This window comes from Myotis myotis, unplaced genomic scaffold (assembly GCF_014108235.1).
Source record: "Myotis myotis isolate mMyoMyo1 unplaced genomic scaffold, mMyoMyo1.p scaffold_m19_p_3, whole genome shotgun sequence".
NCBI classification, from domain to species: Eukaryota; Metazoa; Chordata; class Mammalia; order Chiroptera; family Vespertilionidae; genus Myotis; species Myotis myotis.
Window position 1 is genome coordinate 13,675,796 of NW_023416335.1, and position 26,610 is coordinate 13,702,405.

Consider the following 26,610-nt stretch of genomic DNA (forward strand, 5'->3'; position numbering starts at 1 on the left):
CCAAGAGAGTTTAAATAAATAGTTCTGAATGCTTAGTTACGCCCTCACATTTAAAAATATCACTTTACATAAGCTATGCATATGCAAACCATATGGGATACCCAAATCCGTTCCCTCCTCTGTAAATGAAGGGGTTGGATACAACAGCTGTGCTCTCCACCCAACAATTCGCCACGCAGTCTACCATTATGAACATGAAATGATTAATTCTAGAAAATGTAACAATCAATCGCTGTCATCTAAACGTGTTTGTACACAAATATTTGCATTGCCCCTGCACACACAATGCAAATATTAAACTATGTCTTTTCTCTCATTTGCAGATAAACCAGGAGTGACTTTGCTCTGCCAGTGCATCGTGACATGGAAACCACTCCAACTGAGCCAGGTCTGGCCAACGGGCTTGGGGCGTCTTTGCTGAGGCGCCTCTGCCTTCCTGAACCTTCCTACTGCATTCCTCCATTCCCATGTCTAAGTCCATTTCTCCAGTTTGTAACTTTGTGGTGCTATACTGTGGAATTTTGCAGCTCTTTACATAGTTCTATGATATCTTTGGAGAAAAGCAGCTCTAAGAGAGACAGAGATAGAAAGACACAGAGAAAGAGATATATCCCTTTATTCTCTCTATTACCATCTATCTCTTTCTCCTTCCCTGTTTCTCTACTTTTCCTCTCTTTAAAACTATGAGAATTGCCTGGCCGGTGTGGCTCAGTGGTTGAGTGTCAACCTATGAACCAGGAGGTCATGGTTCGATTCCTGGTCAGGGCACATACCCGGTTGCAGGCTCATACCTGGTTGCGGGTTCAATCTCCAGTGGGATCATGCAGGAGGCAGCCAGCCAGTCAATGATTCTCTCTCATCATTGATGTTTCTATCTCTCTCTCCCTTTCCCTTTCTCTCTGAACTCAATAAAAATATACATTAAAAAAAAACTCTGAAGATCAACGGAAGGACTTGTATGCATGCATATAAGCCTAACCAATGGACACAGACAATAGGGGGGTGAGTGCATGAGTGTGTGTGTGGGGGCAATGGAGGAATAAGGATACATATGTAATACCTTAATCAATAAGGAAAATAAAAAAAAAACTCTGAGAACAATTTCATTAAGTCTGAATACATGAGAAAAATGCATATTATGGTTCACTCCTTCTGCAAAAATACTTCATCCTTAGCCAGTAGGTGGGCCTGAGCCATATTCCCCTGCATTTTTTCTCCTCTGCCCTGTGAGTTTCTATCCCCATTTGGGTACTGTCTAGGGCAGGGGTGGGCAAACTTTTTGACTCGAGGGCCACAATGGGTTCTTAAACTGGACCGGAGGGCCGGAACAAAAGCATGGATGGAGTGTTTGTGTGAACTAATATAAATTCAAAGTAAACATCATTACATAAAAGGGTACGGCCTTTTTTTTTTTTTAGTTTTATTCATTTCAAACGGGCCGGATCTGGCCCGCAGGCGGTAGTTTGCCCACAACTGGTAGGGTGAGGCAAGGAACACTAGAATCGGTCTTAGAAGACCCAAGCGTGAATTCCTGTTGAGAATGTTACGAGGTTTGACTTTCCCATTTCACTTATGCTTTGCGAATTTAAGATATATGCAAATACCAGTATACACATGTACGCACACACATGTAGATACACACATTTTTATGTGATCACCTAGTCACTGTAATGGTCAATATTTTCTTTCTTAGTATAAATTGATAGAGACTTTTGTCTTGCCCAAAATTTTACACAATTGAAGTTGAGTTTTTGAGTGGATAGTAACAGTAATTTTTATTTTGCTTTCAAATAAACAGCATTAGGACAAGTGGGTTTATTCTATGCATAGCCTGTGTTCTCCATGCAGGGATGTCAGATGTCTGCTAACTCTCTGTTGTGTAAAGAGATCATCTCTAAATCCCTTGAGTGGCTGTTTAGCTGAAGTTGGGAGTCTCTTAATCTTATATTTGATGCTAAACCAAATAGACCCTTAGGGAAGAATTAAGGACAAGCCAGACAGTACACAATTCTTATTTTGTAGAAGTTAAATAGTATTTGTTGCATTAGGTATAACCCAAGTGATCCCTAGAGAGTTAGTTGAGAGCGCTGCTTACACATATTCCCTCTCAGATAAAGTCTTCTAGCTACACAGGTGGACTAAAGAGATTACATACTTTTATTTCATTATTTGCCATTCGGAGTATTGCCCTTTCAAAAACCAGAATGTCGTTCAGATTAATATATAAGGTCATGCCTCCAAGACCACAATGAATCAACATCAGGGGGAAAAGAGAAAAGTAGCAAACCTTGATCCAAATGCCATGAACTTTCTTCGTGTAGAGTTTTGGATTTCGTCCACAGGAACACCAATGTTACTCAAACAATAGGAAACAGAAAAGATTCACCAGGAGTTAGCAAAACTTTAAGAAGACAAAAATGAGCACGAATTCCTAAGAAACTGCCTTTTAAAACAATAAGTCTCCTTTGGGTTGATATTGTGATAACCTAAAATATATTCTTTGGCTTCAGGAAAATTATTATTGGCGAACATGTTATTCTGTTAAAATACAGATTTTGCCTAAAATCGAAGTTAAAATAAAAGCAACTCAAATACTTCTCTATGAGGCTATTTAAATTTTTTTCTTAAATTGAAGGTTATAGTCACAGCAATCACTTGTGTTTATTGCTCTTGCAACAATTATTTCTCAGGAATCCCGTGGGGTTTGTTCTTCTGTTTATCTGAACATAAGATTATTTCTCTGTTTTCCCATTGCTCTGTTTGGACGCTCTGCCTACCTAACTCCAAAGTCCCACCATCACTGCAGATACCACAGAAGCTTTTATTTGGTAGCAGGGTTCTGGTCGGGGCCTGCGGCCTCTCTTGGATAGCACGTGCACGTACTGGGTGCCAGGCCACACCACTGTGCACTGCGAGGCCATCCCGTGGCATCATTGCCTCCCACGGTTCACTTTCGCCCAAGACACCCCGGAGCCCATACAGCAGGTACTGAGGTGTGGAAACCTCAGGGCTGGGAGAGGGAAAGGGCGCTGAGGTGCATAATGTTCCTTGGGAAAGTGGGAGCGGATTCTTGACTCCCTTTTAGTGTTACGGGCCATTAAACTGGTCCGACAGCTTGTGCCCAGGTCTTGTGAAGCAGCTGTATCCCTTTTCTTACGCGACTCTGCTTATATTCTGTTTAAAATAAGAGTCAGGCATGCGTCCATGGGCGGGACCAGGAGACAGATCTGAAAGATCAACACAGCCATCCTTTTCCTGGCTCACTCCCTCTTGCGTCTTGTAAGAAGCAGGTCTGCCTGCCCCTCTCTCCCTCAGGACCAGTGTTATGTGTGTGTTATTCTGCCCCAGGAGTCGTTTTGGTTTTCACGTAAATAGACTGCTACTTGTCCAGGTCTGAGTCCCAGAGGTGGAGGCACTCAAGCTTAAGCGGACATGACACTCCATATAATGCAGCCCTCCCTGGTGAGGATAGAGGGAGGAAGGGGGAATGTTCCCGAACCCCGTAGGTAAATTATTTTTTTCTGACCTTCTGTTATAATATATGCAGACTACTCATTCTTATATTGCATGTAGCTATATTTTGCTTCTTTATTTTCTTTATTTCACTGTGCCTCAGTCTTCCTATCTGTAAAGCAGGGTTCATAATAGTATTCAACTCACGGGGTTTCCATGAAGCTTCAATGAGTTAATACATGTTCTATATTTAGAAATGGGCTTGTATAGTGACGGCTACTTTAGTGTTAGTTATTATTATTTCTCCTCACTTTTTCTCATTCATTGTGTCAGATCTTGTCATTCATTGGCTAACTTAGTGATTGCCCACATTTACAGCCACTATAGTCTTCTCCCAGCTGCCAGAGCCCACTTAGCAAGTTCTGAATCCATTGGTACCATTTCTTTCTTTTTTTAAAAAAAATATATATATTTCTTTATTGATTTCAGAGAGGAAGGAAAGAGGTAGAAACACCCATGATGAGAGAATCACTGATCAGCTGCCTCTTATATACCCCCCACTGGGGATTGAGCCCCAAACCCAGGCATGCGCCATTGGCCAGAATCGAACCTGGACTCTTCAGTCCACAGGCTGACGCTCTATCCACTGAGCCAAGCCAGCCAAGGCCACTGGTGCCATTTCTGAGTGAGAGACTTGATCTGAATCCCAATCCATTCTGCTGAGAAAATGCGATTCTACAGGAGTGTGGAGGAGAGAGCTCTGGACGGCGGTGCCATGCGGACTCCCACTTCTCAGCTCAGTGAGTAAATGTTTGCCGATTCTCTAGCTCGTGGCAGGGGCAAGGCACCGCCTCCCCTTGTCCTCAACTGAATGGACTCTTCCTTCCCATGGAGGCAGCCGGGGAAGGTGAGCGGCTTCCTCCCACTCACTCCCAACAGCCTGGAAGAGCCCATCCATGCAAGGAGCAACCAGAACTCGGATTTGCTAACAGCGCTTCTCAACCTGTGGGTCGCGACCCCCTTGGCGGCCGAATGACCCTTTCACAGGGGTCGCCTAAAACCATCCTGCATATCAGATATTTACATTACAATTCATAACAGTAGCAACATTACAGTTATGGAGTAGCAACGAAAATAATTTTATGGTTGGGTCACAACATGAGGAACTGTATTTAAAGGGCCAGAAGGCTGAGAACCACTGTGCTAGAGAAAGAGAATGGGAGGGATTCAGTAGATGGACCTGTGCCAAGCCGAGGAGTGACTAACCTCCTGCTCCCTGGTCTTGCCCTTAGTGTGCAGTTTTGCTCGCGTGGAGGAAGGGCTCCCCTCTCCCTGTGACTCACTGCCCTCGTCAAGGAGGGGGTGTCACCTGGGAACATTCCCGTGGGCTGACCTCAGCAGTCGGCCCTGACCACCCCTTCCGGAGGGCACTCAGGGCACTGGTTCGTGACCACAGCAGCTTCCTGCTTCCCTCACACCCTCTGTCTGCGAGAAGGCAACTTTCCTGGGAACTTGGCCAGTGACCCTTATCAGAGACGGTTGTTCTTCGGGGCCCATTCAGGAAGGAAATGCAGTGTCCCCTGAGGGCTGGCCACCTAGACGGGATGGATGGGCAATGCCTATGGACAGGGCAACTCTTAGGGCAGCACTGGAACAAGGGGATGTCTGCCCTAATGAAAGGTGGAAATCAAGAGAGAGCCAAAGAGGGGGAAGGGAAAGATAATGCGAGAAGAGGAAAGGAGAAAGGACCAATGCCCAGGGCAGACAGGCTCATCATCAGGAGAAAAGTAGTCTCTCCTCCTCTGAGCCATTCGGTCCTTTTGAGAAAGACCGCTTCTTGGAGAAATGCTTCAACTGAGCACAGAGCCTACGGCGTGTGTTCCAGAGGAATGGTGGTGAGAAAGAGGATCTTAACCACTCGTGTATTTTAAGTTAAAAGCCAGGTTGCTTCCAGTCATTAAGAGCTTATCTGGTACCTCCCCACTCACCCCCAGACAAGGCCCTCAGAACACCTACAGGGCACAAGAAAAGGCCAACTCAGATGCCACCCAGGACCACCAACCACATGGAGGCTCTGGTCAAAACCAAGGGGCAGATACTAATTCTCAATCGAATCCGTTTCCCTCTGATTAGAGTCCCCCCTGGGCCAGGAAGCCCTGTCCTTTGTGCAGGGTTTTCAGCTGGGTCTAGCTGGGGTTTAAAAGGAATTGTCATGCCCAGTCCCTTTTTAGATTGGGGTGAGTCATTTTCTAGGGAAATAAACCTCCGCATACCTCCAGATGGTCCGTGTGAAGAATCATCATGGGTTAATACTTGACGGAAAAAAGAAATGCCTCCATTGCCAAGTGAAAGGTCAAGGTGAGGTGCCAGTAACGATCAAGTTCTCTAACATCTGTGAAAGGCAGAAACCTTCACTGCTTCAATAGACAGAAGCAGGAGTGATTTGTTTTTCTAAAGGGAAATAGCCCTCCGGAGAACCACAAAACTGGAAAACCCATTGCAGATTACCCTCTAATCTTACCCCTGGGCCAAATTTTTCAGAAAAGATTTTAGACAGACAGATGATGAAAAATAAACATAGCTACAAGTGACACAAATAGTGAGGTGGTGCCTGAGAGAGGAAAAAGGAAAGTTGTAGTTTTTATTCAAGTTTAAAGGAACAGCAAGTAGTTCATTACACTTGAGCAAGAACACAGCCCATGGTCTACTCTAGACACTCATAACAATGCCCCCCATCCCGGCTGCAGACTGTGTGTCCTGCTCTCTACCTCACCACTCCTCCTACCTTGTGCCCTGGGGCCCTTACCTCTGCAGAGATACCTGGCAATGCAGGGACCACAGGGAGGCTAAGGATAATATCCAAATGAACAAAACAACACCCCACCCCCACCCCCTAAGCCCTTCTCCACACACTGCTCCATAGGAAAGATGGGACATAGGTCTTTCCGTACAGGAATTCTGAGGGAAATGAAGGAGGATTTCAAGAGGTAAGATGAAAGCTTTGTTAGGAGGATAAATAAATAAAGAAGTTTATGGAAGACAATTTGCAACCTATATATATAAAAGCCTCAGTGACCATCCAACTGTCTGATCATTTGACTGGTAGCTATGACACACACTGACCACCAGGGGGGCAGATGCTCAATGCAGGAGCTGCCGAGCTGCGGCGACTTGGCAGCTGCGGTTCTTGGGTGATGCACCTGGAACCAGAGAGGAGGGAGCCTGATTCTGGGGGAATCGCCCTCTCACAATCTGGGACTCCTCAGGAGATATCAGAGAGCCAGTTTCAGCCTGATCCCTGCAGGCCAGGCCGAATCCATGCACTGGGTCTCTAGTATAAAATAAGAGATTTAAATGTTCCTGTTGCCTCAAATGATTTTTTTCCCAAGGGACTCACAGAACATGTGCCCCCTGCACACACACAACATGTGTAAAATGAAGATGATAAAGATTGCCCAGGCCAAGTCATGTGGATGAACTGGGATGTGTACACTGCCAGTGAGTGTGTAGAATAGTACAACAACTATGGAAAACAATTTGGCAGGTTCTAAGAAGTTGACCTAATATCTACCCTATGACCCAGTCATTCTACTCCTCGGTATTTATCCAAGAGAAAAGAAGGTGTATGTCCTTACAGAGATTTGTACATGAATGTTCTTGCAGCAGTTTTATAAAACTAGGAACAACTCAAGTATACATAACAGGTGATGAATACCATGTGGTATATCCACTCAATGAAAACAGCTCAACAATAAAAAGGAATAACCTGCTGATATACATATTCACATAGATCAATCGCAAAATAATTAATGCTGAGTATAAAGAATACATGTTCTATGATTCCATTTACATACAATTCTAGGAAAATGCCAATGAATGTGGTAAGAAAGCATATCAATGTCTGCTTGGGAACAGGATGATCATGCGATGGGTGAGGCCAGGCAGGAGGGAGGAATTACAGTGGGCCACAGGAAATTTTGGGGAGTGAGAAGTATATATGGTGACAATCTTGATTGTGGCATGATTTCATGGGTGCCTACTTATGTCAAAACTTACTAAATCTGAAATTTCAATGTGTGCAGCTTATTACATATCAATTATACTTCAAGATAGCTTTAAAAATAAGTGTTCTTTCCACTCCTATCTATCTTAATACTCCTAATTATGTTTTAAAACTTTCCTCCAATATCACTTCCTTTGTGATCTTTCCTGATTTCTGCTCTCCCCTACTTCATATGGAAGAATCAGCTTTCGCTTCCTCTGTACTCTCCTTGTACCTTAGTTCATATCTCCATTGTAGTTCATATATATGTTCATAGTTCATATTCATGTCACTCTAATAATTTCTGTGTTGTCTTTTTCTTATTTTTTAAATATATTTTTATTGATTTCAGATTGCAAGAATGTGGGGGAGACAGAAACATCAATGATGAGAGGAAATCATTGATTGACTGTCTCCTGCACACTCCACTTGGAGGCATGTGACCTGACTGGGAATCAAACCATGAACTCCCAGTTCATTGGTTGATGCCCAACTACTGAGCCACACTGGCCAAGCCTGTTGTCTTTTTCTTTAGTTACACTTTGAATCATTCCTGTTGTTAATCAAGACATTAAGATGCTTAGAAATGTCTAAAAATAGAATCCTAAAGATTACATGACCAGTACTGTGAATTCTTATGTGGAAAAGTACTATAGAAACTTAATAAATAAATCATAAAGCAATGCATAAAGCTGCAGTTTAACTAAAGGTAAGCAACTCACCATAACATAAATTCTCCACTCCTGGCAAAAACAGAGAGAGCCATGCATTTTAATTAGGAACAACTCAAGTATGTGTGTGTGTGTGTGTGTGTGTGTGTGTGTGTATAAAAGCTTAAGCGACCGAATGACCAAATGACCGAACAACTGGTTGACCAGTTGCTATGACACACACTGACCACCAGGGGACAGATGCTCAATGCAGGAGCTGCCCCTTGGTGGTCAGTGTGCTCCCACAGTCAATCTCTCACGGCCAGCCAACCTCCTGTGGTCCCTCCCCCTGGCCGGCCCCCATCAGCCCCGATCGCTGGCCAGATTGAGGGACCCCACCCGTGTGCAAATTCATACACTGGGCCTCTAGTTTGTAATAAAGGGGAAACAGGGAATAGAGAGCTTGTCTTACACTTGGCTTTTGTGTAATTGTCTTTTAAAATGCCTCCCCTTCAGACTGCCTTGTACAAGTAAAACATTGATTAAAAGAAACACTTCATTCAGTCTACATAGAAGAGTGACTGAATTAGACTCCCAGTTCCTATATAGGACTTCGAGAAGGAATATTGTCAACCCAAGATCACAGTGTTCCTTTATTAAACTAAATGTTTTGGGTGATTTTGGAAAAACCAATTAACCTGTTCTCTCTCTCTTTTTTTTTAAATATATATTTTATTGATTTTTTTTACAGAGAGGAAGGGAGAGGGATAGAGAGATAGAAACATCGATGAGAGAGGAACATCGACCAGCCGCCTCCTGCACACCTCCTACTGGGGATGTGCCCGCAACCGACGTACGTGCCCTTGACCGGAATCGAACTTGGGACCTTTCAGTCCGCAGGCAGACGCTCTATCCACTGAGCCAAACCGGTTTGGCTAACCTGTTCTCTTTTAATTTTACCATTCACCAATCTAATCCAACATAAAGTCAAAAGACAGACCTAATCTCTACAGGTCCACAGGCAAGTCAACCTTGGAGTCAGTTTCCTCATCTTTTAAGTGGGGATAGCTGGCCTTGTTGAAACACATGACGATACTCTAAAAGCATAAAGCATGACCCAGCAACTCTACTCCCAGTGATACATTGAAAGAGATGAAAACATATGTCTACACAAACACTTGAACATGAATAGTCACAGAAGGTTTATTCATGATAGTCAAAGAAACAGCCCAAATGTCCATCAACTGATGAATGGGCAAATGAAATGTATATCAACACAATGGAATATTATTTGGAAATAAAAAGAAATGAGGTACTGATACATGCTATGACATGGATGAACCTTGAAAATATCATGCTGAGCCAGAGCTGTGTGGCTCAGTGGTTGAGCACTGACCTATGAACCAGGAGGTCATGGTTCTATTCCCTGTCAGGGCACAAGCCCAGGTTTCAGGCTTGATCCCCAGTAGGGGGAGTGTAGGAGGCAGCTGATCAATGATTCTTATCATTGATGTTTCTCTCTCTCTCCCTTCCTCTCTGAAATCAATAAAACATATATTTAAAAAAATACTGTGCTGAGTGAAGAAGAAAGTCACAAAGAGTACATGTTGTGTAGTTCCATTTATATGAAATGTCCACAACAGGCAAAGCTATAAAGACAGAAAGCAAATTCAGATTGGCCAGAGTCATGGGGAAATGAAGGGTTGTTGGTAATGGATGCAAAAGTCTGTGAAAGCACTAAAAGCCATGGAATGATACATTACAAATGGGTGAATTGTATGGTGTGCAAATTGTATCTCAGTGACGTTGGAAATGCAGCATTTATATCATAATTGAGGATTATGTGTAGAGACTGGTGGTCTGGAGATAAAAACGTGCACAGTAGCACTTCTCAAACTTTAAATTACAAATCCCCTGGGATCCTGTTCAAATGCAGATCCTGGTCAGCAGGTCCTGGGTGGGCCTGAGGTTCTGCATTTTCAAGTTTCTAGTGGGTGCAGACGCTGCTGGCTTGTGGGTCACGTTTTGAAAGATGTAAAGTATGTAGAAATAAAGTCTTTTTTCCTTGAAAAAATTGTACAAGGATTGGTGAGACAAGGCACCCCGAAAATAGGATTAAAGAAGGTACATTTGTGAAAGGTAAAAATGCAAGTATTAAGTGTTATACTATTTTATGAGGACTATTCAAGTTCCAGCACTTAGAACTCTCTAAGAAAATGACCATAACTTTTTTCAAGACCTGCCTCAATTCTAATGTATTTTGGCCACTGTTTCTTGATTATCCCTATCCTAAGCCAATAATCCATTCTTTATTTCTATCATTGTCATGTATAAAAGTCATAGGACACAATCGTGACTTTGTTCTCTGGTTTGTTCCCACATGACCAGCCCCTTCCTTACTAAGGATGCTGGGCCTGTGGTGCAGAGCTGAGAGTGAGGGTCTCACCTGAGTGTAAAAGTGAGTTAGGAGAGCTTTCTGAGGTTGACATAGCTCTTACCAGCCGTGGGCAAACTACGGCCCGCGGGCCGGATCCGGCCAGTTTGAAATGAATAAAACTAAAAAAAAAAAAAAAAAGACCGTACCCTTTTATGTAATGATGTTTACTTTGAATTTATATTAGTTCACACAAACACTCCATCCATGCTTTTGTTCCAGCCCTCCGGTCCAGTTTAAGAACCCATTGTGGCCCTCGAGTCAAAAAGTTTGCCCACCCCTGTCTTAGTCGCTGAATTGTGCCACAAATTTCTATCAATGAAAAAGGCAACGACTGAGGAAATTGTTTAGGGCTCAGAACATCAAACGGTGATCCCATTACCGCCAGTGACTCACAGAGAGAAAACACAATTTCTCATCCCAGGATGCTGGTATGCCACTGCGTCATTGACTTTTTAATACAGACAACTTTCCTAAATTCTATGGATGCAAGAATGAACAAGTTAAATAGTAAGATTTACTTGTTTCTGTCTGTTATGGTATGCTTTCATCAAGAGCTGGATATTATCAACTCAGAAGCTTAAGAAGACATTTTATAACTCCTGTGGCTCACCTAGCATCCTGGACTGGAGATCTTTAGTTCTTTTTTTAAAAATGTATTTTTATTGATTTCAGAGAGAAAGAGGGAGAGAGAAAGTGAGAGAGAGAGAGAGAGAGAGAGAGAGAGAGAGAAAGAGAGAGAGAGAAACATCAATGATGAAAGAGAATCATTGATCAGCTGCCTCCTGTACTCCCCCGCACTGGGGATCAAACCTGCAACCCAGGCATGTGCCCTGACTGGGACTCGAACCGTGGCCCCCTGGTTCATAGGTTGATGCTCAACCACTGAGCTACTCTGGCCGGGGGAGATCTTCAATACTTGCATTGTCTAACCTTCCTCTGACCTTTCTGGGTGATGGGAGCTGGGAAAGGCATGGCATCCGCCAACCCGCCCTGCTGCAGCCAGCAAGTGTCCATAGCATCCAGCCCCTGGCTCCGGATGCAGAGAACACACTCGTCCTGAGCCAAAGCAAACACTTCCCCATCTGGGAGGCCCACTGAGTGACAAGCAGCTTTTGATGTAGACATCACGCCCCCAGAGAGCCATTTGTTCGGAGGCCAAGGGGGAGAGGGAAGGAGCTCGTCCGCCAAGATGCCCTGCTATCCTGTGTTTGCTTCCTGCAATGCGATCCTCTGGGGTTTGGGTAGAAGCGATTACCCTGGCCCTTTAAAAGGAAAGTTGCTGCTGAAACCAGATTCTTGCTGGCAGAGCCCTGACATGCCTGTCTTGGGGCTAATGAAATAATCTGCTGAGGACTTAGCTCACTTCACAGACCTTTGTGACTGGAAATGGAGAGAAACCAGGCAGAGGTGTGACTCTACCAAGTGTCACTGTTGGGGACACTGGGTAAGCTCTGGAGGTTTATGGATCCTTTATCCCAGAAAGACTGAGAAATCGTTTTGGAAAACTGAATTCCTGCAGTAAAAGCATAACACTGAGAAGCAGCTCAAAAGCAAAGCGCCCTTGGGCCACTGCCAAGAAATAGAAGTGTGTCTTAAAGCCGATCCAAGCGTGGGGACCCCAGAGAGCAGGCCCCTACAACATAATGACAGTTTTCAATCCACAGTGTTTCTTTAAAATCATGGAAAAACATTTCAATGATTTGTAAACTATGTACAATACTGGACTCAGGTGGCTTTCACCAAACTTCATCCTAAATGATACCTAAGCACTGAAGAAGAAAGAAATCCCTCGGGTAGGAGGAGTCCCCTGAGAATCCTTTGTAAACGCTGCCTGCTGACCTGCTGAGTGACGCTGTGCCCAGGATGCCTTTCCGCACTGAGCCCATCTGTGCGGACCCTTGTTTAGGAGGTTCTGCTGCTGCGAATATCAGGAGAGTTTCATCGTACAACCACGGTATCCCACCAAGCTGGCATATTAATGACACTCAAACTCCGCCTGAAGGAGAAAAAAATCTCACAATACAGAGTAAAAAGCTTGGGAAGTTGTAGATTCTTGCTTCCTTTCTGCCCAGTAGCCTCAGTTTGGTGCAGAAAATGGAATTAGGTATGTTTTGTTTTTTAATATATTTTTATTGATTTCAGAGATGAAGGAAGAGGGAGAGAGAGAGAGAAACATCAATCATGAGAGAGGATCATTGACAGGCTGCCTCCTATACACCCCTGCTGGGGATCAAGCCCTCAATCTGGGCATGTACCCTAACCTGGAATCAAACTGTGACCTCCTCGTTCATAGGTCGACACTCAACCACTGAGCCATGCCAGCCAGGTGGAATTTGATGTTTGAGAGCAGTCGCCCATGAAAACCTCATTGCTATCTCGGTCCAGCTGTCCTGCTTGGGGCTGAGCACCAGGCTGACAAGTCTGAGGAGGGAGACACCTTAGGAAGGGGACCGTGGAGTCACAGCGGTTTCAGTGCAGGCATGCGGCCTGGAGGCCAGATGCAGAGCCTGGTGCAGGGCCTGGCAGGGGCTGAACTGGGCAGACACCTTGGGCATCCCCACATGCGCATGTCATAGGTCCATCCCGGCATCATGGAGGCTGACAGCTTGGAAGAGCACTGGCCTGGGTTGACCAGATGATCCAAGACAGAATGTTCTCTGTCTGGGGTACCGCAGGGCACACTGTCACAGTGGGAGTGTATCTAGGGTAATTCAATTGAAAACGTTCTAATAAAATTTGTGCACAGCTGTTACTACCCACCTCATCAGAGAGGCTGTGTTTGCATGACATGCCTGAGGAAATAGAAAATGTGCCTTCGATTTTAACATTTGGTGTTCGTAATGGAGCACTGTTCCAGGGGAAGCCACTCAGTAGGATAGGAAAATACAGAGCAGCTTCAGTGTACCAGAGGCCTCGGGGATCTCAGCGTGGAGGCAAGTGCGCAATTCTTCATGAACAACGGTGGTGGCTGTGCTGTGGGGGAGGGACCACGGGCTTTGAAAACAGACTTGGTTCCAGGCTGAGTCCTGTCACTCATCAGTCATAGAACTGACTGTCTGGCAAGTCACAGTCTGTGAGGCTCACTGTCATGCTCTATACATGGGGATGTTGTGTGTCCTTGGGGTGCTGGTATCAGATAAGGCCTGGGGCAGTGCTTTGGCAACTTAAAACCCTGTATGATTTGAGGGGCATCATTTTTCCTAAGTAGTGGCTGTTGTCATCAACTGTAAACCACGCATCATCATAATGGCATCAACACTTTTATTAAGAGCTGACTGTATACATACAAGGAGCTAAGGAATGGGGAAACGAAGTGGCTTCGGACATGGCCGTTGACCTCAGGGGCCTTGCAAGCTACTTAGTGAGAAAGAACATGCTACATCACCCCTCATTATAATAAAATAAAAAGCAGTACCTGCATCCGCAAGACTGACCCAATAGTGAGTCAGAGAATGACCCCAGAGTGAGGAATACAGGTGAGAAAGGGGTGCTAGCTTCTATGGGCAGGGTAAAACTTGAGCTGAATGTTGAAGGTCAGCTAGGACGTTGCTGGGTCCCCAGCAAACATTCGATCACACGTGGTACAGGGGTGCTTAGTGGAGAACAGAAGGCATGCAACCCTGCATTTACAACTCACCTGTCTATTCACCTCTCCAGACCTCAGTTTTCTCTTAAAAATGTCGGTCACCCATCCTGGTTCCTACATATATCAGAGAAATACTGTAAGAAGGTAAAATGATATTTTAAATACCAGGACTTTAAGTCTTTTGGAACAGACAACTCAGGTAAACAAAGAGACTATTATTATGTCATTCATAGTTTTTCAGTGTTTTCATTAGACACCAAACTAATAACTTTTTTTTTTCCAAACTAAGAACTTCTGTTTATGCAACCCAGGGAGTCTATGAATGAAGGATTTGCTCGTATGAAGGAATGCCTTTCTTGGTGCTCAGAACACAGGAGTATGAGTGAAAACCAGACAAGGGGCTGGATTAGATGGCCCGTGTCTGTTTGCTGAATGGCACACGGACACCAAGGAGAGCCATCTGTAGCCATTCCCAGGGCTTGCGGCATGCTCTAACATCACTCCAGGAATACTGTCTCTCCTACATCCTTCCTTTCCTTTCATGGCCACTTTCAAGGAACCACAAAGGAGAAATGCTAGACTTCACAGGACCTGGAAGGTGATGATCACACGGCTGGAGCCCACTGCTCAGGAGAGCAGCTCCCTGAGGCCTGCGCGTGCCCTATCGAATGCCCTTCTGTGGGAGCGCTAGTGAGCTGGTGCTGTCTAGAAATGCCCTTGGTTTTCTTCCTTCCAAAGCTTTCTCCTTGGGGCTGTTGCCTTTTCAGCGTTGAAACAAAGGGGGGCTGTCCAGTGATAAGCAAGGGCCCAGCAGCTGGCGCAGGGCGGGCCTGTTTGCAGGAGGAGGGCTGCGATCAAATGAGTGACTCATAGCTGGAGGAGGCTGCCAGCCCAGCTGCTCTGTGCCCCACGTGCCTTCTGTGCTGAGAACACAGGCTCCCCCAACCCTCGTCTCTGCATGGAACTGTTCCACTGGCCAGAACACCCAGCGAGCCCCTTCATTCTATCCATATTCAATCAGGTACTTGAAACAGTAGATGACTCATCTTGGACTCAGCCAAGACCAACAGCGTCAGGCTTCTTTTGTTGAAGAGTTAACTGTAAGTTCCATGAAGGATTCCAATGAGTGGAGTCCTTGTTGCTTTCAGGCAAGCTCTCTGAAGTCAGGGAAAGCCATGACTGGAGCTTCAGGAAAGCCAAGCCACAGAGGAGCACAATCTCTTTCTTTCTTCAACATCTTTCTGGAAGATCATCTGGAAGTATTTTCCTCTGAGACCTGGCCATAGTTCCCAGGTTGAGTTTGCTGTAAGGGAGCCAGGTATAGTTTATCAAAGAAGCATTGGGTTTCAAGTGCAGGGCCTAGCAGCGTCACTCCATGAATGAATAAGGGTCTAAGGATGAATTTCTTCCTTTAACTCAGGGGTCTGCTGCCAATGCTGACTGCGGTTTGGGGGCAAGTCTCAAGGTTTCCATCTGGGAGGAAAGACAGTGGTAACTTCCAATGGAAATAAAATGTGTTGTCCTGAGAACCAAGAAACAATACCAGTGGGGGATCTTTGAAAGTTGGATGAATTAATGAATTAATGGGTGGGAGCAGGGTGGAAAGGGTGGAGGAATGGGGATAGGGTAAGGGGGAGTGATACTTCCCTGACCTGAGTATTTTTTAAAATCGTTTTGGTGTTAGTGACATGTTATATTTTACATACTCAAAATAAAACCAGTAAGGCTGAGAATTGCTTCCATCATGATGATGGAAATGGTCAGGAAATAAAGGACATAAATAAAGGGCACAAATGTTAAAGCTTTTCTGGCTTTTAAAGAATCTGAAAAAAGCTCTGAAATGGAAATCTACACAATCTAGAGTCCTATAGCTTCCTCGTCCCTGGAAATCTTTGAATAGACATATAAGTATTTGTATGATCCCAGGGAGGGGTTGACAAATGTGACACTATAGACTGAATGTTTGTGTCCCCCCAGAATCTGAATGTTGAAACATAATTCCCAATGTGATAGTATCAGGTGGTGGGGCCTTTGAGAAGTAATTAGATCATGAAGGTAGAGTCCTCGTGAGTGGAATTAGTGCCCTTATAAAAGAGACCCTTGAGAAATCTCTTGCCCTTTCTGCCATTTGAGCAAACAGCAAGAATACGGCCGTCGATGAACCAGGAGGTGGGCTTGCACCGAATTTGTTGATACCTTGATCTTGGCCTTCCCAGCCTCCAGAACTGTGAGAAATGAATTTCTGTTGTTTATAAGCCATCTAGTCTGTGGTATTTTTTTTGTTACTGAAGCATGTCTGGACTAAGATCTGTGACTAGCCTTTTGGAGGTTGTGGGAATTTATCAGAGCTGGGTTCAGGACAATGTAATGCAGGTGGTTTGTCTCTGAATCTTGTTTTCTCATTTCCTACCTTCTCTTCTCTCCTTAAACCTCCTTGCTTAGTTCTCTCAACCTATCTCCATGCCTGATTATCCCTAATGATGTATTATGTCAGGATTCTGTAGAATAATCTTTAAGTCCTAATACTATACATAAAAGTTTTGATAGTCTAACCACATCTAGTGTTCAGTACAGTGTTTTTGTAGGAGATAGCTGTAATGACATCCAGTAAAGGATCCAGAAAGATTTTAATCCAGAATTCAGAATATGTGATAAGTGTATATGTTCAAGTCCCCACTGAGGTAGTCCAATACCAAGTCAGCTATTGGTATGCGGAAAAATCCTGAGTAAACTTGACTTTTGCTTTCTCCACTCCAGAAAGTGGAATAGATGTAGTCAAGTCCTAGGAGAAAAGATGCAAATCAGAGAAGACTGACTATCCAGGATCCAGTAAGGATTCAAATTGATCATGGAAGTTCTGGCCCAATCCCAGGTTCCCCTAAATCAATGATGTTTGGGTTAATTTGGACTCCTTTTCTTTGGACCATCAGGCTAGCTCATAACCTCCTTCCCAGGGCACGAATCCTCCTAGGATATCTTCTGCCAGGAATAGTTCTACTTTGCTGTCCTTTACCCTCATTAATTAGCATTGGAAAAGAGAAGGAAAGAAAGAGTAATTTGTCAAGACATTCACCCCACGGAAATTCCCCCAAATGTGTTATTCTTGTCTTTTATTTTTAGCAATGACATCAGTTGGGTTAGATTTGGGTTTCTAATGAATCAATTCCATTCACATCACTCTTTATTAAATATGCCAAGCAGATTTTTACATTACAAAGCTACCAGTTTTTAATAAGAGTTATTTAATAAGTTTATCTTTAGGTCTTCAAGGATTTATAGCTATTCAGCAGAGTGGGGAAGGGCTGCCTCATTTATTGGCTATATATTTAAAGAACAAATTTTGGAGAAGTTATTCAAGTAACATGGGTCTTTCCTCTTCAAAACACTCCTAATTGTTTGGTGGACATGTGGACATCACAAAAGAGGGTATTTCAGCCCTAAGTTCTTGAAAACCAGGAAGTGTTACACAGAACTACAGCTCCCCAGAGCTCCATCTTTTCAGATCTGAGCCATGGGTTATGATAAATAAATAATCTCTGAAGTGCTTATCTTTGCTTCTGGCAAGGGTATAACAATTCAGATGTACAGCTTCATAACGCCTACAGGAAAGAATTTAGGAGAAGAAAAAAAAGAATCCACATCTTGGCATGGAAAAGGGAAAGGCACGCTAACAACAGAAATTACAAATGTGAAGAGGATATGGGGGCGACTTGACTCAGAGCGGGAGAGAGAAAAAAAGAACCACAAGATTTCAATACCAGTAGTTGGATCTAAAGCCAAGAAAAAAGATGAACTCACAGATACCAGGAGTATTAAATAACCAGATGTTATGAGACTGTCATCATAACATCTGGTTATTTAATACGCTTACTGCAGAACCTCAGTCCTGTGGAATACGCTGTTGTTTCTGGACTTAATCTAGTTGGTGCTGAGCTTTCTGTGAGATGAAGCCATGCATCCCAGGTGTATTTTGAAGTTACAAAAGAAGTTATATTGCGCCCCTGAATTTAGTGTGACTGGAGCTGTCTGCCAAACCTAGTATTTGTAGCCACAGGACCCACATGGCTTACCATTGATGGGAAAAGCCAACCCATGGAGATGAATGGTTTCTACCCTAGAGAACCTCCTTGATGGAACTGGCCCAGTTGGCGTTCACCGGTGATGGGTATAAGAAATTGCCCCATCTAGAAAAATGTCTGTAAACATGAAAGTCCTTGACAAATCGATTTCAGAACCAAGCGCTGGGAATGGGTTTCTTCCCCCTGACGAACTGAACTGTTTCCTAAAATGACACACAGAATTGTGCCATCAACTGTCTTCTACTTTTCCTTTCTTGGTGGAAAGCTCAGAAGGACGTTTTGTTTGATGGCTAGCACTCTTTTCAATCAGAATTTATTGCTTAGTTTCTCCCCCCTCCCCACCCCCGCATTTTTACTTTTTGGTTCATTTTGGTTCTTAAAAACTTTTTTACAATCTCTCCTCCCGTTCCCCATGAAGCGGGTGGCATATAAAAAAGTGCAATTAATTCAGAGATTTAAAATGTGCCTTTGAGACATGTGTTTCCAAATGGCACCGCACTCCCCTGGTGGAATATTTGTCTCCTCCCTCCCCATTGTTTATTTCCCCCAAGTGAGAAAGGACAAGAGAGCAGGGCAGCAAATCCAAAGTGGAGGGTTTGCGTGGGAAATTCTCAGGAACTAACAACTGACAAAATAATGCCCTCTGAAACTTAGGTCCTGTGGAGAATTACAATTCCATTGTTCAAAGACTCTTTTCTCTTGTACAAAAACATATTTGGAAGCAGGTTTCAGCCAGTTCTTTCCTGAAAGCTCAAGTAACAATTGAAATAAGAAATGTGACTGCCCTGACTGGTTTGGCTCAGTGGATAGAGCCTTGGCCTGCGGACCGAAGGGTCCCAGGTTCGATTCCGGTCAAGGGCATGTACCTTGGTTTTGGGCACATCCCCAGTAGGGGGTGTGGAGGAGGCAGCTGATCGATGTTTCTAGCTCTCTATCCCTCTCCCTTCCTCTCTGTAAAAATTCAATAAAATATATTTTAAAAAAAAGAAAAAGAAAAAGAAATGTGACCACAGGTGCCGTCTTCACCCAGATGCAAGGAAATGTGGATGTTTCCCTACAGTCCCAGGCAGGAAGGCGGAGCTTGCAAAAGCACTGACATTACCATGCAGACGGGGATCTGGCAGATTTCCCCACCCTGCTTGCTAGCCACATCCCCAGGTTTCTAGGACATCCATTAAAATCTTTGCCTTTGTTTCAAATTGTCCATAATTATCAACACGGTTTTAGAAATCAGTTGGGAAATTGGAAGATTATCCTTTCGATAAGAATACGTGGGCCTTGGGGCTGTTTTCCTTCAAATGAGTAATGGTTGACCTCGTGTCACTTTGAAGAGGAAAGTCCTGGTGCTCCCTAGTTCTGTGCATTTTAAAGGCATGGTAACACACTGACTATAGTAGATAGTAGATGCCAATAGGGTTAAGCGCATGCGTTTTTAAAACTGGAAACCAGAAGGAGCTTAGAACAGCAGAGCGCTGATCTGGGAGTGAGAGCCTGAGTTCCGTTGCTGCCTTGCCATGATCTAGTTCAGTAAGAACAGCGAGCCGTGTGCCCACTGCCACCCCAACCGTTCATCCCCTTTCCCTGTGCGGGGAGGTGATCCTGCCCAGGGCATCACCCAAGCCCCCTGGCTGTCTGCTGTCCCGTTGGTCTTGGCCTGGAGATGACAGGTGGCAACAGAGCGACTAGGTGGTTCTCCCATGCCAGCCTTTGCCTCATCATTGTCTCTTCCCTTAACCTTGCCCACACCTTTCTAAGGTTCTTACATTGGAACTATCTGGAGTGGATTCTATTTTCAGCCAGGCCTCTCACCAATACAAATGGTAACCAGCGTTAGCCACGTGGAAATGGTCTGGGGCAGTGAGATGGAATCCCCAATCTGTAGGACCACACCAGCCTCATCTAGATTCCTCTGAGGCGGCCAGGGGGAGAAGCGGGGAAGATTGGCCCCGCCAAGCCCGGGGAGGCCTGCTGCTCTATCATGAGAAGGGTAAGACCAGGCCCACTCCAGGGGGCCCATCCACTGCTTCAGGGTCTTGTATTCAGTTCTACCCACCAAAGACAGTAATGCACTTGGACATTTGGGGATAAAAGAGCTTTGCTCGTGAGTCAATCAAAAAATTTTTAATACAATTTTTTTTAAATAACAATTGGACGGGAAGGTGAAGAGCTCCCACGATGGGGCAGCGAGCCAGAGTCCAGGCTTCGTTCTGCTGGCAGCACCGTACTGTCCCCAGGACCTGCACTGAGCTACAGTGTGCATCACAGCGGAGAAACCAGGAGCCCCGGGGAGCAGAGGCGGCCCCAGGCGGCAACGACACCCTCAGCCTTTTACATTTATACACTTGATATACACATTACATCCAAGTAGGACAGTCACTGTACCATTTCCCAGGGAGACACGAAGTTTTCTGAGGCAGGCAGGGCACGGGGGTCAGGACGGACACCAGGAAGGGGCTGGAAGCGAAGGGGGCAGACACAGAAAGGGCAGCTCAAGTGCAGGCCGGGGCTGCGCTCACAGAAGCTGCAGGAGCTTGAGGGACTGTAAGAGGGCGCTGGGCTCCGCGGACGCCAGGTACTGGCAGCAGAGCCAGTCCTCCAGCTCCACCCCGCGCCGGCGGTCCACGGCCTTCTCCGCGAACTTCAGCATCATCAGGGCGCGCTTCATGTCGATCCAGTTGTGCAGCGCGCTGCTCAGCGCCTCCTCCGAGGTGCCCCGCTGCTCCACCAGCTCCCGCCGCGGCCCCCACAGCAGGCACTGCAGCACCCGCTTGGCCTCCCCGATGCGGATGCGCTTGATGGGGTCGGCCTCCAGCAGCAGGTGGGCGAGCTGCTGCAGGCCGGGCGAGTAGAGGGACAGGGTGGGCAGGGGCGGCAGGTCCTCCCGCCGGTAGTCCTGCTCCCACAGCTGGGCCCGCACCTCGAACGGGTTGGGCTGGTGCAGCAGCTCGTAGATGAGGATGCCTGTCTGGAACTCATCGAACTTGCTGTACTGGGAGGCGGACACGATCTCGGGGGCCAGCCGGGCCTGGCTCTTTTTCTGCTGCAGGTTGGCGGTGCCGCCCGGCTTCTGCTTGGCCTTCAGGAAGTTGCTGATAATGAGCCGGGGCAGGTGTTTCTCACTGGGCACCCCCTCACAGGTGGGGGCCGTTGGGGGGCTGGGGGTGACACTGGCGGGGAGGGCGGTGGAGGGGCCAGGGGCAGGACCGGCAGCAGGGGCAGTGCACGCGGCGGAGGGAGGGGCGCTGGCGGAGGCAGAGGAGGCAGGGGGGGCGGGGGAGGCCTGGGGGGCGCAGTGCACCAGCAGCAGGTTCTCCAGGCACAGGTCCCGGTGGATGACCCGGTGCTCCTTCAGGTGCTCCAGCCCGTTGCAGAGCTGCAGCAGCAGGAAGCACACACGCCGCTCGTAGGCCTCGGGCTCCGACCGGTGGCTGCCCACCGAGTCCCGCACGAAGTCGGAGGCCGTCTGGTGGGGCACCTCGCGGGTGATGACCACCACGCAGTCCTGCTCCTGGGCCGGGGGCGGAGCGGGCGGGGCGGGCGCGGGGTCCTTGGGTGCGTCCGGAGAGGCGAGCATGCTGGAGGGCACCGAGGCCACGAAGTGGCCGCAGTCCTGCTGGATGTTGAAGTGCACAGGCACAGCCGGGCTGCAGTAGGAGGCCACTTTGGGCTCCGGGGTTTTGCAGATCTGCGGGGAAAAAGGGGGGTAAGGTCAAGAGGGGGAGCCATCATCTGTTCCACAAACGGCGCTGGGACATTTGGAAATCCCCCCCGTGAAAAGGTGAGCTGAATCTTACTTCACGCCACGCACACAAATGAACTCAAACTGGTCACAGAGACTCAGGTGTAAGGGCCCAAACATACACATGTTAGAAGAAAACTTAGGCGAGAATCTTTGAGACCTTGGGTTGAGCAAAGACATCTGGTGGCATACCAAAAGCATGCATGGTTCCTAAAAGAAAGAATTGATAAGTTTGGCCCCATCAAAATTCAAAACTTTTATGCTTTAAAATATACCTTTAAGAAAAAAAGAAAGGCAAGCAACAGACTGGGAGAAAATATGTGCAAGACACATATCTGATAAATGAGTTCTACAAAAAAACTCTTACCACTCGGTTATAAGATAAACTTCCCAATGAAAAAGTAGGGCAAAGATATTAACAGGCATTTTCACCAAATAAATATGTAAATGACCATAGGCACATGGAAAGATGTTCAACATCATGAGTCATTAGGGAAATGCAAATCAAACCCACAGTGAGATACTGGCTGACGCCCGCTGGAATGGCTGTAAGAAAAATGACAGACAATAGCAAGTGTCTATGACGATGTGGAGAAATGGGAACACTGATGTATTGCTGGTGGTTTGTAAAAAACGGTGTAGTCACTTCAAAACACGGTTTGGCAATTTCTTAAAAAATTAAAAGTAAAATGATCACACAACCCACTAAGAGTGGGGTCCCAGAGCAACAACATACAGTGTGGCCCCCTGGTATTGGTAGGAAGACTTCCCTCGGCCCACGGTGGACAAATTCGCAGGAAGCCAGCTCAGAGCCGACAGGCAGTCAGCCTTGCTGCCCACCCCTAGCACCTGAATGGGCAGCTACCTGACAGGAGACCTGCCTGACCACGGGGGTGCCTCCCTCTTGGGAAGCTCAGGGGCAGATGCAGGCCCTAAGCTTCTGGGCCTTGGCCACGTTCTCTGAGACTGCCTAGTTTCTAGATCCAGGTACGCATGCACTGCCTACTAGCTGGCATGACCTGCAGGGCTGACTTCAATGAAACTGCTATGTGAGTCAGACTGGCTGAAGGAAAACAGAAAGCTCTCCAGGGCCGGGGAACCCAAAGGGCCAAAGGCATCCTCTGAGAGGAAAGTAGGAATAAACAAACAGGTGATCTCAAGCTCCTCTGGGGAATCCCCACAACCGTCTCTTCCACATCTTTTTGTACTAATGACAATGCCGGCCACCCGGGACCTTTAGCCGCACTAATCCTCATTGGGTCGCCACACAACTGGAGAGCCTTGAGCCAGACACCCTGGGCCTCCAGTGCCCTGTAATTACACTGAAAGGGACTGAAGATGGTCTGTGATCTCCTCTCCCAAAGGCTAGTGCACAGCCTCAGCCTTGCTTTATAGAAGGTAAGGATCAGTGTGTAATCCCCAGAAGAAAGGCTTCTTGCATCCACCCAGGAAACAACGTCCTGCGGACAATCCCAGAATAACCCTTCGGGCGGCTGTGCGGCCCCACTCAGGTGACTACAATGGTCTCAATGTGCCATGATGCTCACAGGTGCTGTTTCTAGAAGTTCCACAGCAAGCACTTTCCCCAGAGATTTATTTATGCTGCAGCTATAGAAACCTCTCAGCACGAAACCTGGGATAAAAGAGTTCAGCCTCTTAGGAAACTTTTATCAACTTAATTGGGCGGCGGGGGAGGTAACACATTAATCTAATAATTTATCTGCTATAGAAGTGGAATAGAAATAGAAGGGAAGTGCATTTATCCCAGACATTGGTTCCATTATACCAGCAAACATGATTTTGGAATAGCTTGTCTAAAGGGCATTGTTGCAGGCTCTTTCTTATTCAACTATCTTTAGCTTTTAAATGGCCGGCTTCTGTCCAACTGGTGTGGCTCAGTGGTTGAGCGTCGACCTATGAACCAGAAGGTCACACAGTTGGATTCCCTGTCAGGGCACAGGCTCCAGTTGTGGATTTGATCCCCAGTGTGGGGCATGCAGGAGGCAGCCGGTCAATGATTCTCTCTCATCATGGATGTTTCTCTCTCTCCCTCTTCCTTCCTGTCTGAAATAAAAAAAAAATATATAGCTATTACAAATAAGGAAATAAATGGCTGGCTTCTGGAACACTATTAACCTAAAGAAAATTTAGGGGAGTGGTCCTCATAAATAGCCTTGTCTGTAAATACCAACCACTGCGCATGGGCCGGCCTGCGGCGCTATCTATGAGGACGTGGGAAACGCAGTGCTGATGTCTGGTCACTCCCTCCAGTGAGGGTATCTCAACCACATGGCCACCTACTGAACTCCTGCGTGTGCGAGGCACTGTGTCTACTCAGCCCTCTACAGATTAAGTCTCATTAAATCTCAAACCATCAAATGAGGTAGACGGTATTACAGAAGAGGAAACCGAGGGTCCAAGAGGTTCAATTTGCTCAAGATTATACAACCGGCAAGAACTTGAGAGGTCAAAGCACGGGCTTGAGAGTGCAAGAGACCTTGGTTTAAATACAAACTCTGCAAACACTGACAAGTCACCAGCGCGCCTGGTTCTTGCACCAGTTCTGTTCTAAGAACACACACACACACACACACACACACACACTGAATTAACGAATACTGAACCACTGCTCCCAAAGGAAATGCAAAGGGAAGTTCTAGCAAGCCTCGGGTTACAACATTTTCATTAGCTGGCGAATATATAACCTTGTTTTATGTGGGTTTCTGTTTAAAGATACCTCATTAACAGATACTGTTGATTCATTAACAGTGCAATCATGGCCAACGGCACTTTGCCTCCTGCCTGAACGAAGCTGGTCCAATACTCTCCCAAGGGCACACCACAGCACTTAGGAGCGCTAGACAGGACCTCCGCGATCAGCCCGGCCATTTAAACAGCAACATCACCACCAACAAGCCCAAAAATGTGAAGAATGAGGCAGTAACTAGACCACGGAAGGGACACTGTTGACAGTGGGAGCTGAAACTAGGTGGAGCGCCCCCTTGTGCCACCTCTGCTGGGAATTTGCAGACTGGGTGATTCCAATCCTCCCCACTCCGTGCATGTCCAGAAATGACCACAAAAATGCCATAGGATTTGAGTTACAAATAAGTTTTAGCAGTGAAATCACAACATGGAATCCATATAGTGAGGACTGATGGTATTTATCTCAGAAGTCTGCCTTCTCCTCTGTGTATAGGGCAGTAACAGCTCCTTCCTCGCAGGCCACTGGGAGCATTCAATGACACAACACGGGTGTGGCTTTCAGCACTGTGCCCAGCCCAGGTGAGCAGTCGCTGGGAAAGGTTGCTATGGTGATTGCCCTGGCAGGTTTGGCTGCAACCATGCTCAGTGCATACTCCCCCAGAGCTGGTATGTAGGTTATTATACCAACCGGAGGGCGCAGCTGCCCGGGGCATGGGAAACGTTTCCAAGGATCCCCTTCTCCAGGGTCTCAAAGGCCTGGGCCCCGCGAACACTCCCAGTGGAGCGGCTGACAGTTTGCACAGAGATGTAGATGAAGGAGCAGCATCAATGGCAACTGGGCTGGATGTGGTTCAAAAATCAGTGAGCGGGTCACCTGGCTGCACAGACAGCTGGGAAGAGGGACAGGGGACAGGAAGGGGGGCAGGCGGCTTTCTTCCCATCCCCATCTGCCCCACCCCCTCATTTCATTTTCAGGGGTCCGCCCTTGGGTTTTTTGGCCCAAGACATTCACACAAACCTTTGATTCAGCTCACATTTCAAACGTTTTGTTGAGCCAAGTCTCACTTTAAACTTTGCAGCCTGGGCCTCATTCACTGTTGAGAATCTGGGCTAAGTCACGTCTGTTCAATAAGAAATAAAGGCCCAGCTGGCTCAACACAGGTCCCTAATTACACAACTGAAGCTCTAGGTGGCTGAGGAATGAACTGGGCTTTGAAGCCTCACACGCAGTTTATGATTTTTGCCTGCCCTATATGCATGAGCAGGGCTACGGAGCAGCCTTCCTCTCTGCCTTCCTCTCCTTGCTGCTGCAAGAACCACGGCCCAGCATTAGTGGGAGCAGGTGCGAGCCGGCCTTTGTTCACGAGGCTCCCAACCGAGGCTCCTGCTCACCAGGCGCAGATGAAATGAGCTCGGCGACAGACAGGCTCCGGAAGGGGGACCCGCTCCCCTGCTCGCGAAGGCCAGACGACTGTACTCCCGTCTAGACCACGCAGCTAATGAGGTGGAACAGCTGCACGTGGGAAATGATGCTCCACGCCCTGCCCGCCGCCCCCAGCACCAGGCCGGGTACATGTGCAAACGGATATTGTTGTTCCCCATCTCTGAACATTTCAGGCTCTTTTCCAAAGCTCCTTCTCCACGGTACAGAGGTAATCCTTGCACTGCCAAGTGTCTGGCAAAATCAGATGGGGGACACGCAGGCCCCTCTTTCTTCGAAGACCAAGGCCGATCTTCCCGTTCCCTCACCGTTTACTTTCCTACCAAAATGAGAAGCAATCCCTTTAACATCCTCTGGGGAAGCTGGATTTTCTGCACTGGCCATCAGAGAACGTAGCCGATTCTACATTATGACAGGAGGTTCTAGAATGCAAGCTGCACGTCACAGTCACTTACGTGTATAAAACCCCGAACCCTG

General features: G+C 46.6%; 1 protein-coding gene across 6 annotated transcripts in view; it reads right to left on the reverse strand.

The window, feature by feature from the left end:
* Nucleotides 1-20,353: 20,353 nt before the first annotated feature.
* The window catches only part of PRAG1 (PEAK1 related, kinase-activating pseudokinase 1), a 52,059-nt gene continuing 45,802 nt past the window's right edge, over nucleotides 20,354-26,610 (reverse strand). For 5 of the 6 annotated variants that reach the window (XM_036298477.1, XM_036298476.1, XM_036298479.1 and 2 more), the window contains one exon: nucleotides 20,354-21,932. In XM_036298477.1, the coding sequence (XP_036154370.1) occupies nucleotides 20,760-21,932 (1,173 nt within the window). In that variant the 3' untranslated portion in view covers nucleotides 20,354-20,759. Of the gene's footprint in view, nucleotides 21,933-22,108; nucleotides 22,197-26,610 lie in introns of all 6 variants that reach the window. The other variant, XM_036298482.1, reaches the window with a different exon arrangement.